The sequence below is a fragment of the Gekko japonicus genome, unplaced genomic scaffold, assembly GCF_001447785.1.
Source record: "Gekko japonicus isolate JY-2015 unplaced genomic scaffold, Gekko_japonicus_V1.1 scaffold15, whole genome shotgun sequence".
Classification (NCBI taxonomy): Eukaryota; Metazoa; Chordata; class Lepidosauria; order Squamata; family Gekkonidae; genus Gekko; species Gekko japonicus.
This window is the reverse complement of record NW_015165830.1, coordinates 652919-666672: the sequence shown is the minus strand read 5'-3', so window position 1 is coordinate 666672 and position 13754 is coordinate 652919. Positions and strand designations below refer to the sequence as shown.

General features: G+C 47.2%; 1 protein-coding gene across 2 annotated transcripts in view; it reads right to left on the bottom strand.

Annotated features, from left to right (window-relative positions):
• Positions 1–4230, bottom strand: part of HN1 (hematological and neurological expressed 1) — a 25276-nt gene extending 21046 nt beyond the window's left edge. For both annotated transcript variants that reach the window (XM_015410773.1, XM_015410774.1), the window contains exon 1: positions 4066–4230. In XM_015410773.1, coding sequence (XP_015266259.1) covers positions 4066–4121 — 56 coding nt within the window. In that variant the 5' untranslated portion in view covers positions 4122–4230. The remainder of the gene's footprint in view (positions 1–4065) is intronic.
• Between the last annotated feature and the right edge of the window lie 9524 nt (positions 4231–13754).

The window sequence follows — 13754 nt, the reverse complement described above, 5'->3', positions numbered from 1 at the left end:
AATATAAATGTAATCTCTGTAGATCTGTAATTATTATAAATTTCTGCATGAAAGACCATGCCCAGGCAGGAAGTTTTCATAACTGAAGAGATCTAATAAGATAATCAAGCAGTGCTACGCAATGAAAACTAACAGAACAAAAACATGGCAGAAAAACTGCTGAGAAGTTCACCAAACTTCTATTTGGCCTGTACATTTATTTTCTGGCTGTTCTTTCAGAATTGGGTATTTTTCTCGGTATCTGAAATGGCTAAGACCCCCCAAATTCAGAAAAGCAAGGTAAAAAACTACCTGAGGTCCACCAATCAACATCTTTTGGTGGTCCCTGGCCCCAGGGACACCAGACTTGACTTGCCCTGTGGAATGAGCTCCCGAGTGAGATCAGGGCCCTGAAGGATTTATTACAATTCCGCAGGGCCTGCAAGACGGAACTCTTCCACCGGGCTTTTGGTTGAGGCAGCGGGCGTCCCCCTCCCTCCTTGGGGCGGCCCCATTTACAGCTTGGGTCGGCCCCTATTTTATAGCCTGGGTCTGAGATCCTAAACTGTACAGATTTCTGAGAAATTTATCCCCAGTACTATCAACCACTGAGGCAATTGGCTTTTTATGTGTTTTAACATGGTTTTAATTGTATTGTATTGATATTGTTGTATTATATTTATATTGTTGGAAGCTGCCCTGAGCCCTTTAAGGGGAGGGCGGGATACAAATTCAAAAAATAAAAATAAATAAAATATTTGGGATTTTTTAGCACCGCTGGACAGTCAAAGTTAAAACATGTTTAAAGGGATTGCAGTCCCTTTAAATGCCTTCTGGGTAAACTCACCACTTGGAGAAAGTGTTTAAAGGGAGTAAAAAGGTTCCCTTTCTCGAAAGCCAGTCAAATCCAACTCTAGGGTTGCGGTGCTCATCTCCGTTTCAAAGCCGAAGAGCCAGCGCTGTCCGAAGACATTTCCGTGGTCATGTGGCTGGCATGACTAAACACCAAGGTGCACGGAACGCTGTTACCTTCCCACCGAAGTGGTACCTATTTATCTACTTGCAATTTCTTGCTTTCGAACTGCTAGGTTGGCAGGAGCTGGAATACAAGCCCTTTAAATGCCTTCGGCGTTCACTTGCAGCTTGGAGAAGGCATTTAAAGGGACCACAACCGCTTTAAACACTTTCTCCCCTCCACTGAAACCAATGGAGGATAGGCGCCTTCTCTGGGGGCTCATGGAATTGGACCCCCTGGTCCAATCTTTTTGAAATTTGAGGGGGGGGGTTGAAGAGAGGCACCAGCAGCTATGCTGCAAATTTGGTGCCTCTAGCTCAAAAAACAGCCCCCCCAAGCCCCAGATACCCCTGGATCAATTCTCCATTATACTCTTTGGGGACCCACTTACTATAACGGTCCCTTACAGGGTATAATGGAGTCAAAGAAATTCAGAATTTCCAAAAAATTCCAAATCTGAATACCATGCTAGTATTGGGATCGGGGAATATTGGAAAACTCCGATATTTTTTGGGTTCAATATACCCAAATCTGAAAAATACCAGGTTTTTTTGCACACCCCTAGTCATCACAGGTGTCCACACAAGTGGCCATTCATAAGACTGCTTCATCTTAAAAGTAACAGTTCTGTACCATTAGCATGGCTGGCAAGGCCTTCCAATGTCAAAAAGAGGCTTAAAAGTCAGGGTCTTCCAGAAGCTTGATTTGTGGAAACATATAATTTGAGAAGCAGCATCAACAGAATTTAAATATGCCTGTATAATTAAGCTTCTGCCTTTGAAAAGAATCTGTCTGTTTACCAAACTGCAATCCTTCCAACTAATATACTCTTTGTCATTTGAAAGAAAGGATTTTTCTTGATACATGTGCCCCAAAGTCGTAGTTCAGTGGCCTGTCATTTATGGCCTTGCTTGCCCCATCCTAACACTCCCTCCCATTTCCCCAGAAGAAAGACAGTAATACCACTGCTGCTTGACACCACAATTTTAGAAGAGTAACTGTTACTCCACTGCATCATATTAACACCCAGGGAACCAAAAGGTAAAGACAATAAGGTCAGATACAGGAACTAGATAAAGATGGACAAAAGGCCTGAAGTAGACAAGAGGTTCTGCTGTTTGGGACAAGGCAAGGTTGGATAAAGTACTGTAGTGATTGTTTGCAACTGAATTTCCCTGTGTGGAGGAGCATATCCATTTGCAAGCCATCAATAAAATGCATTGAAGGTGCATTATTTAATGTATATGAAAGCAGCCAAAATCAGGGGCTTGTGTATGAACAACTTCAGGGTTCTTCTACAGGCGGAGGACATTCCAACCGCCAAGGAACCCAAAAGATGTTCATCCACATGTGAGGTTACTGAGATGGCAGTGCCAAGACCCTGCATTAGGAAACCTTGTTGTGACAGCATTTTAGATCAAGGACATGTAGTCCTTGATTTCTTTTTAAAACACTCCCGCAGATATACTTCCCACCTTTCTAGAGACCTGCTTGAGACTTTAAGTTTATGCTCACTAGAACACCCGGCACTGGGTAATAATTCAACTCCCTTCCTGTTTCCCTTTAGTCCAAGACAAGGCATTCCTTCAAAAGTTTTCAAAAAAACCATAATCCCCCCCCCCCCCCCCTAGAAACCCCAGAACAGCTAATGAAATACTGCAGGTTTCTGACAAGTACAAAAGATGCTCAAAGTGACAGCATCAGAGCCAAGCCGGTATTTAATGTCTAATCCATTTAAAGTGACAGTACACAATAAGCTTAACACACCTCCAAGTCCTGGCAAGACTAAAAGTCTTCCTTTAAGTTCCACTGACAGGCAAAAGTTGGACCAAGATAGGGGCAGCCTTTCAGAGGATGCCAGGGAAGTTGCCGACCTAGTTGCAACCTCTGAGCCAGGACTTAACAGGTGAGACGGCTACAGATGGTAGACAATAGAAGTGTGCTCAAGCCCCACCCAGCGCGAAGAATCACTTACAGTAACAGTGTTACCAGGCTAAGGCATTGGCTACCAACACACACAAAAAAACCCGGCAAGGCGAGAAACCGTGCCAGGAAGCGACGCAGAATTACTTGACAGCGCCTAACCCGGCTATGAGGTTGAGCGGGGAGGAGTAGATGCCTCCTTTGTTGGAGGCAAAGGCATTGCTGATCGGGCTGCGCCGAAGAGAGCCCAGGCTTGCCGCTCACCCCCGCCTCCTCGGCAGCTGTTTCTCTGGGGAAAGGGTAGGAATCAGGATTACAACAAGCACCACGCCAGCCGCTCAAAGGCCTCCGCACATTCCTAGGTGGGTGCGCCCCCCGCCTAAGAGCATATGTGGGGTAGAAGGTGGGGGGGGGGGTCCAAGGACTAGCCCAATCTACAGCCTCCCAGTAAAGCGGGAACGGCGGGGTCTCTCTTCCCCCCGTCCCCCCCCCCCCCAACAATAGCTTCTTAGAGGCTCCAGGCTCCGAGCGGTGGGGTGTGGCGATCCTCCCACTCCCTACGCAGGCCCGGAAAAGTGGGGACGCTGCCTGCTGCGGGCTGCCAGAAGCGTCCAAAGAGAAGAATAAGCGTGCCACATGTGCGGAAAAGGCCTAGCGAGCATAAGGAGCAAACGAGAATGGCTGATTCCTCGCCTGCGAGGCACCACCAGGAAGAAACGCTTTCTCCTGCTCTGGGCGCTCCCACGAGGCGTGGGTGGGGACGCCGGGGCCGAAGCCCTGCGAAACCAGGGGGTGGCAACAGGCCGCAGTCTCTCCACAGAAAAGGGGAAGGGAGGAGAAAAGAGGCGAGATGGATTCCGCTCCAACTGCTTCCTGTCGGTCTTCTCTCTCTCTCTCTCGCTCTGCCTCCCGCTCACAGCGATGGGCTACGAGCCACAACCGCCGCGAGAATCACAACCCGGCATCGCAAGCTGAGGAGACCACCCGAGAGTCAGCCATACACACACGAGGAGGAGGAAGCGGCGACGTTTACTAAGCCACCGCTTCTTCCCCGGCATCGTCTCAATGGAGACCTGAGCCACTCTGCGCGCCCACATACGCACTGCACAAACACGTGTCTCCCTCATTCTCAGCACCCCCTCTCGAACCTGGAGCTGCTCCGGCCATTGGGATCCATCCCTTTGAAAGTGGTCGTAGTTGTCATGGTGGAGGAAAACCAGCCGGAGAAAAGCGCCCGATAAAGAGGCGACCGGGAGGTGATATTCCCGCACCTCTACTCCCTGCGACTGCAAGAGACAACTGCAGTGGCCTCCCCCCTCCGGCATCTCGTTTTATAGTTATCGCTCTTTAGGTCATCTCATTGGACGGTTCAAACCCCCTGCTCCCATCTCATTTAGCCAGCCTCACGCCACTCCAAAGACTGTCCCGCCTCCAAACTCCGGAGACAAGTTACTCCCCTTTGCTTTAATAAGACTGGTCGACAGATACTTTTACTTCGCGCTTATTGGTTGCTCTTGGATTCTCATCCCCCTTTGTTCATAATTTAGCAGTTCGGCTGTCACTCAGATGAGGACGCTTGGGATTGGCTAAACTACACATGAGGCAATAACAAGTTCTCTAGCCTTTCTTTATGAAACAGCAGTTTGGAGATGGAGGGGGAGCCCGTCAGAGAGGGTGGCGCGGGAGTGGTGCGCATCTGTTGAGCGGTTTTCGGTTTCTTCTGGAAAGCTTGCGTAAGTACAGCATTTCACACAATGCTTAAATAAGACTTCTATATCTATACAACTGGGAAGATTCTACTGCACCGTTTTAAAACTCACTATGCCACAACACCTGTAATATACCCCTGTAGTACTCCAGTTCATTATCAAAACCCTGATTTATTGTGGCACATTAAAATTCAATTAATAGGGGGAGGGGAAGTATACCTTGATGCAGCACAATGGTATCAGATGGGGATGATAATGCCTTCCATAACTGTGCCAACCACAAAGTCCAGACCATGGCAGCGGAAACAAAAATTGACTTCAAGAAACAGTTGCTTTATCCAGCCATGAATTCAAAGCTATGAGCAAACGTACATTGCTACAGACTTTATTCAGTGTAATTGTGAAAATTTGTTCAGGTAAGCACATTATGAGGCAACGAAACAACATGGTCTTGCTACCCAAATAAGCACTGTGGTGACACATTGAAGTCCTATTATTCTTTGATCTACAAAGGCATCATCTACAAAAGGAAAAAATAGCTTAGTTTCTAGTACCAGATATAAAACAAATCCTGATCTCACGCTTAATGTACTCCTATATGGATTGTAATTTCACTGATTACAATGTGAAAATTTACTTTAAGGAGGATTCATCAATCATATTATATATTTACATTCCCACCTTTTAAATTTACACTCTGTATGGAACATAAGAGCCACAGTTAATCATACCAAAGGTCTGTCTGGCCCAGCATTCTGTTCAAAAAGTGGCCAACCAGCTACCTCTAGTAAGCTGACAACCAGGAAGACTTGTCACACCATCATCCTGCCTGTGCTCCTCAGCAACTGATTTAAAGAGGCATACTACCTCTGGTACTGGAGGGAGTAGGTATCCATCATGATTAGTAGCCACTGATAGCCTTGTCTTGCATTGATTTGTCCACATCCTGTGGCAGCAAGTTCCACAAAACAACTATGTGCTGTGTATGAAATACTTTCTTCTGTGTGTCCTGGAAATCAGGTGTAGGACGTATGAGGTGAACAGAGAATAAAAAGTGAGGTAACTTTGTAATTGCACTAAATCCAGATAATATGTTGCCAACAAGTAGGTGTTTTTGCTTTTTAACGTCTCTGAAATTTTGAGGAAGAAAGGCTTTATTCTCAGTTTCTGCCTAAACACTCAAGTGTAAGTCCCTGAGTTTCTTAAGGTTCTTAAGAGGCTAAGGAGCCCCGCTGTTCACATCTCTTCATTGTGAGAACTGAGCATTTACTCCTACTGTCTGCTTCTTTAGCCAATTTCTAATCCATAAGAGTCCCATGACCCTGAAATTCGCTCAGGATTCTTTGGTAAAGCTCTTTGTCAAAAGCATTTTGGAAATCCACATAAACAATGTCTACTGGCTCATTCCAGTCCATATGTTTATTAAAACTTTCAAAGGACTTTATAAGGTTAGTGAATCAGGACCTACCTTTGCTGAAGCCATTTTTTTAATTCAGCAGGGCTTGGCCTTCTACATGCCTGACGATTTTATATTTTATAATGCTTTTCATCCATCTACCTGTCCTGGATCCCCCCAGATCGTTTTTTAAAAATGGGAGTCACACTGGCCACTCTCCAGTCCTCTAGTACAGAAGCTGATCTGACCTTAGGAACATGTTGCATACCAGAAGAATGGAAATTTCACATTTCAGTTAGGAATTCTAGGATGGATACCATCTAGTCCTGGTGACTTGTTAGTTTGCAATTTGTAAGTACTCACTACTATTTACCTAAGCTCTATTTCCTCCCCTTCTGAAGCTCAGAAGCTGGTTTATATGGAAATAGACCAATGATCCATCAAGGCCAACACTGTCTTCTCAGACTGGCAGCTACTCTCCAGAGTCTCAGACTGAGGTGTTTTGCATCACCTGCTACCTGATCCTTTTAACTGGAGATGCCGAGGGTTGAACCTGGGACCTTCTGCATGCCAAACAGATTCTCTACCACTGAGCCACAGCCCCTCCTGAAAACATCCATTCAAGAACAGGTACTTGCCTTATACCTTCAGCAGTAAAGACAAATGAGAATTCAGTAGCTTCTCAGCAGTCTCCTTATCCTTCTTTAGTACTCCTTTAATTCCATTGCCATCCAATAGCCCAACTGCTTCCCTAGTCAGTTTCCTGCTCCTAATGTATTTAAATAATTCCTTATTGCTGGTCTTTATGCTTTTAGATCAAGATGGGTAGCCATGTTAGTTTTTTATGTTTTTAGCAATACATTCATCAGAATCCATTTTTGCATCCTCAATTGTCTGCTTGCATTTTCTTTGCACAAGTTTGTGTTGGCTTTTGTCTCATTTGGATAAGCCTTCCAGTTTCTGAAGGAAGCCTTTGTCACTCACCCAGCTTGTTAGCCATGCTGGTAACCTTTTAGACTTTGTACTACCTTTCCTGACCTGTGGTATACATTCTGAGCCTCCAGTATTGAGGTTCTCAGTAACCCCCAAGCCTGAGATTTGACCATCTTGGGCCTGTTCCTTTCCACTTCCTTTTTTCTAGATTTCTTATTTTAGAGAAGTTTCCTCTTTTGAAGTCAAATATAACTGTTGAGAGTTCTTTGGTATTTTCGCATATGCATGTAAATTAAATTTGATGCCATTGTGATCATGGTTTCCTTCAACTACCTCCACATCTCGCACTCGGTTCTGGCTAGCACCACTGAGGATTAAGTCCAGAGTTGCTTCCCCTCTGGTCGGTTCCATGACCAGCTGTTCTAGTGCACAGTCATTTAGGGTATCTAGAAATTTTAGCTCTTGATGTGGCTAAAACAGTCATTTATCTAGTCAATACAAAGGTACTTAAAGTCACCCATTATTACAACTCCCTCTCCTTTGGATGCCTCCCGGATTTCATTTTCTATTTCAAGATCATCCTGAGCGTTTTGGTCAGGGGGCCAATAGCACATCCCCAGGACTAATTTACTTTTTGGACCTGGTATTGTCAACCCACAGCAATTCTGTGGAGAAGCTGCCTTTTAAAGGTTTCTAGTTTGTTAGACATTATACTCTCCTTGACATATATAGCAACACCTCCTCCAGTATGCCCTTCCATGTCATTCCTATAATTCGTATCCCAGGATGACTGTATCCTACCGGTTCTCTCCCTTCTACCAGGTTTCTGTTTTGCTCACAATATCTATGTTTTTCCTTAAAACCAAGCACTCTAATTCCCCCATTTGGGGTCACAAGCTTCTGGCCTTTGCATACAATAGCTCCAACACTGTGCGTCTCTTTGGACATCTCTGGCATGTGCCTTTTCCACTCGGGCCTTTGGCCTCTTTGACTGGCTGTCCTGTTCTACTTTATCCTCTTTCCTTATCCACCGTATCCCCACTTGTACAAATGGAAGTATTTCCCCCTTCATCCCTTTGCATCAAATGCACCCAGAACAGGATGCTTCTCAGATCCTGTCGGTTCTACCCTGCTTGAAGAATCATGCAATATGTTTCTAGCTGCTGCTACAGATCCTACAGTCAGCACAAGGAAAAGTATTTATTTGCACACTAATGAGCCGCACAGTCCTTAAATCATTGCTATGTTCCATTAAATACAATAGAAGAGCTGAAATATCATTTCAGTACTCAGTACACCTCACCCTCTACACTCCCTGAAAGCATATTGCTTCATGTAAACTGAATTAATTATACTTCTATCATCCTTTACTTCTGTAATATGAACGACTGCAGCCTCATACTGTCAGGATGGGCTGAAAGGAGCAATACATATAATCCACTAAGCATACTATGTGCTTCCATGACATCTTATTACTTGCACAGCAGTCTAATTTTGCCATTATCCACACCACATTCAACCAATGAAGTAGGCTACTACCATCATAAATCAGTTTCTGATAGGGATGGGCACGGACCCGAAGCCCGAACCAAAATCCATTGCCTTTGGGGGGGCTTGAATGGACCGGCTCGAAGGTCACATGTCCACGTTGCGGTCTCTTACAGTGCAGTGCTCCTTTTACGCACGGAAAAAATCTCGCGGTGAGCCTGGGGTGGGGAGAAAATTTACTGGGGTGGATGGGTGGGTGGAGAAACCAGCTGGATCTCCTGGCGACAATACCAATCGCCAGACAACAAACAACCTCTGCTTCCCTTTTCTTGCCGTTTCCCCCCTTTCTGCGTTTCTCCACTGCAATGCCTGGTTGCCGCCTGTCTTTTCTCTCTTCCCTGTAAGGGGTGGGAAACTGGGCTTGAATTCTTTTTTGGTTTTACTCAGGGGTTGCCTGTTTTCTTGGCAAGTCAAGCAACAGAGTCACCCCACCCCTTCTGTTGGTTCTGCAAGTTGCTGATTTCTCTGCCTGCTGGCGGTGGGGCTTGACTTTTCTGCTCATCCCAAAAGGACACCCGCTCTCCCTTGGCCAACTGGCGACCAACCATCCAACCACTCGGGGGGGGGGGATTGGTGACTGCCCTTAGCATTGGCTTTGGGTCTTTTTTTCTTTCTGCACCCTGCCTTCCTGGGCTGGTGAAGTCCCTCACCTCAGAGTTCCTTCTCCCCCCCCCCTTCGCCCCTCGGCAACCAAGTCTCAAACCACCTTCTGGGACAGGGAGCTGACACTGGCAAAGTTCCCTGGGCAGAGGCTGTGGGTCTTCTCCCCTTCTGCACCCTGCCTCCCTGGGTTGCTGAAGTCCCTCACCTCAGAGTTTCAGAGTTCCCTCTCCCCCCCCCCCCTTTGCCCATTGGCGACCAAGTCTCAAACCACCTTCTGGGGGGGGGGCAGGTGGCAAAGTCCCCTGGGCATAGGTTGTGGGTCTGTTCCCCTTTCTGCACCCTGCCTCCCTGGGTTGGTGAAGTCTCTCATCTCAGAGTTCCTTCTCTCTCTCTCCCTCACCTTTGCCCCTCGGTGACCAAGTCTCAAACCACCTTCGGGGGCAGGGAGGTGGCACTGGGAAAGTCCCCTGGGCACAGGCTGTGGGTCTTCTCCCCTTTCTGCACCCCACCTACCTGGGTTGCTGAAGCCCCTCACCTCAGAGTTCCTTCTCTCTCCCCCCCCTTTGCCCATCGGCAACCAAGTCTCAAACCACCTTCTGGGGGGGGGGGGTTGTGGCAAAGTTCCCCGGGCATAGGTTGTGGGTCTGTTCCCCTTTCTGCACCCTTCCTCCCTGGGTTGGTGAAGTCATCTCAGAGTTCCTTCTCTCTCTCTCTCTCCCCTTTGCCCCTCGGTGACCAAGTCACAAACTACCTTCGGGGGTAGGGAGGTGGTACTGGCAAAGTCCCCTGGGCACAGGGCGTGAGTCTTCTCCCCTTTCTGCACCCCACCTCCCTGGGTTGCTGAAGTCTGGCCTGGAAAGTGGGCACCCCTCTGGCCTGGAAAGTGGGCACCCCACTCTCTAACCATTACCTTGGGAGGTTTGCAGACTACCCTTGGCACTGACTGTGGGGTCGCGTTCCTTCTTTGAAAGAGCACACACACCCCTTTTGCTTGGGTTGCTGCAGTCTCGGACTTGGCAGCTCCTTGTCTCCCGTGGCAAGTGGGCACCCCACTCTCAAAGCAATTTCTAGGGGGCTGTCGTTGACACCAACTGCAGGGCTTTCCTTCACTGCCCCTGCCAAAATAAAGAAACCCTTCTCCCTGGGTGGGTGGGTCGAGTCTCTACCTTTGAGTCCCCCTCTCTCCTCTGACTGCTGGCTGTGGGGACTTGCCTCAACTGCCCCTGTTGAAAGGGAAAAAAACCCTTCTCCCTGGGTGTGTTGAGTCTCTGCCTTTGGGCCCCCTCCTCTGCCAACTAGGCTCCGAACCCACGGACCCTTGCATTTCCCCGCAACTCGAGCAGCCACTCTTTCACCCCCACTACCTGGGTCTTATGTGTGGGGACATGAGGGGGCCCCGAAGGGGTCATGGTCACAGGCGTGGGCAGGTGGGAAGACAGGGCACACTGACTACAGGTGGTGGGATATGACCACATTCTCCCACACCAGTGCCCTCCTGCTCGGGCACTTCGTCAGCGGCCTCTGTGTCAGGTTCCCCTGCAGCATCCATGGGGCTGGTCTCAGTCACTGGATGAGTGCCCCCCCCCCAGTTCCAGGTTGGCCGTGGGGGCAAAGTACATGTGAGAGGGAGGAGACAGCCATCGCTAGTGGCAAGGGTGGTGACAATGGCTGAGGTGTGTCATCCTGTTCCGTGCCCGGGGATTCCTGGCTGTGATCACCCACCTCTCACTCAACCGTCAGTACGCCCCCCTCTATCAGTCCAGGGTCTGAATCCAGATAAAGGTTATGCCTGAAGAGCACCTCACTGGGCATGGGGGCACAGCTGCAGTCTGCTGCATGGAAGTACTTCTGAATCCGTCAGTGATCCCTGTGTGGTGGAGTGCCAGGTGTGCGGGGTACATGTTCGTCAGGGGAGAGATCTGCCATCACTTAACCACTAGCATTCTACAGAGGCACTTGCGTCAGTTGCACCCCAATTTGACTCTACTGGAGGGTGGACCCCCTGAGCCTGCCACCGGGAATGGGGCACAGACTCCAAGTTGATGGGAAGAGGGAGGCTGGGATGGGCAGGCCACCACGGTGGGGTCTCTGGCCTCCCCCATGGGTTCCCCCAGGCAAACCACCCTTCAAGAGATCATGCTCCTTGGGTCCTCTCCATTGCCTGGAAAGAGGATGCTAGAAGGGAAAACTTACTGTCATGTCACAGTCCCGGATCTCTCCCCGCAGGGCCCACCCTTCCATGTTTACTCAATGTCTCTCCCCCCTGGGAGAGGTCCTGCCCAGCCGGGGTGCTCCTTAACACTGCCTAAAAGCATTCCACAGTTGGTTATCGGCACCCAACACGATCTGCACATTCCTCCACCACCACCCCATAGCTAGCAATCCAAAACAGTCCACATCACTTCCGGTGATGTCAGGGGTGTGTGGCATATGCAAATAAGTTATGCTAATGAACTCCTACACCTCTTTTTCTACAAAATGACCCATCAACATAGATCCTCACGGATCCTCATCCCAGCAAGGGAAGCATAAAGATCTCTAACTACTATAAGATCCAGTATAATTACCTTTGATTTAACTAACCCTTTGAAATTCAGACTTGCTTTAGTCTTCTAATAATCTCTGTGGTTTCTTACAGCATTAAGGGAAGTAGTGGATTTCTTAAGATCCCATTCTTCAGAAAGGTTTTTTAAATTCCTATAGTATATTAAATCAAATCTCTACATCTGAGGCTAAGGAAGGTACAGGCAGTTAAACTCAAGCAAACCCTTCATCAGGGACATGGCAATGTAAACCTTGGGATCCAAACATTATGGATTTCCACACAGCACTGGTTAACCTTCCTTTTCATCCTCTCTCCTGCCTTCCCTTCTCACATACCTCAGGCAGCAGCAGTATGGATTTGGTTTTACAACAGCAGAGCCAGCAGCATCTGCCTGCAGGTAAAGCAGATCCTGATGCTCAGCGAGTAACACAGAACTGGTTGGCTCCAAACTGCCTTCTAGGAAACCACTTTTCTACCATGATGTGACACTGGGCTGGTTGGGTTTTGCACCAACTGCCATGGCTTAATAAACATTTGTATGAAGCATCAAGGGCACCATATGAACTTGCTTATACTAGTGCAACAGAGGTCCATATCAAAACAGTGAGGAAGCAGAATACATAGCTGTTTCTGCATTAATGGAAGATGAGGATGAAAAAACCTCTCAGGATCAACAAATTCCAGAACTTCACACCAGTGGGGCTCACCAACACTCCTACGATCGAACAGTGGAGAACACCACAATGTTATACGTATCAGAAACTGAAAAGTGATTTTGTACTTTCCCAACACTTTGCCACAGAATGGTTGTTGTTCAGTCGCACAGTCGAGTCCGACTCTTCACGACCCCATGGACCAGATCACGCCAGGCCTTCCGGTCTTCCACCGTCCTCTGAAGTTTGCTCAACTTTATGTTCGTTGCATCTATGACACTGTCTAACCATCTCATCCTTTGCCATCCCCGTCTTCTTTGACCTTCAATCTTTCCCAGCATCAGGGTCTTCTCCAGTGAGTGCTCCCTTCTCATTTGGTGGCCAAAGTATTTGAGCTTCAGTTTCATTATCTGGCCTTCCAGGGAACAGTCAGGGTTGATTTCTTTGAGGATTGACTGATTTGTTCTTCTTGCAGTCCAAGGGACTCTCAAGAGTCTCCTCCAGCACCATAGTTCAAAAGAATCTATTCTTCGGCGCTCGGCCTTCCTTATAGTCCAACTCTCACAGCCATACATGACTACTGGGAATACCATTGCTTTGACCATGCGGACTTTTGTTGGCAGGGTGATGTCTCTACTTTTTATCATGCTGTTTAGGTTCGCCATCGCTTTCCTCCCAAGGAGCAGGCGTCTTTTAATTTCATGGCTGCAGTCACAGTCTGCGGTGATCTGGGATCCCAGGTAAGGTCCTCTTCACTTTCTGCCATTAGAGTGGTATCGTCTGCATATCTGAGGTTGTTGATCTTTTCCCCAGCAATCTTAATTCCCGCTTGTGATTCATCCAGGCCAGCATTTCGCATGATGTACTCTGCATTCCACAAAATGGGAATGCAGACAATTTATACTGTTATCATTTATTATCGCAAGATGCTTTGGGCAATGAATGATTCAAATTGTATAAATAGAAGGAAGTGAACAAACCAGTCGAATAGATGAATTGGCTAAGTTAATTAATTAATTATCGTGGTTTAACTATCCTATTATAGTGGAATTGATTTATATTTGATGAATTAGAATTGATTATATACTTTGACAAATTGAGCTAGAATTATAATGCAAATTGTGCATATTGTGATGGTCTCTGGCCTTTATTTAATTTATTTATTTAGTTTTATTTATTATATTTTTATCCCGCCCTCCCGCCGAAGCGGCTCAGGGCGGCTTACAACAGTAAAACCAATAAAACACATCTAAAACAATCTGTAACAATACAATAAAATCGCAAATTACACTGGCTGGGAGAATTAGATATTGTCTGTAATTAAAGTGTCAGATTAGTCAGGTAAAATGGTTTTCTGTTAGGATAGATTGGGATTTAACCAGGGTTTAGCAGTATTGGGAGAACTGTTAATTGCTACTAGTAGCACTCACAGTAGGTTATTCCATCTGCC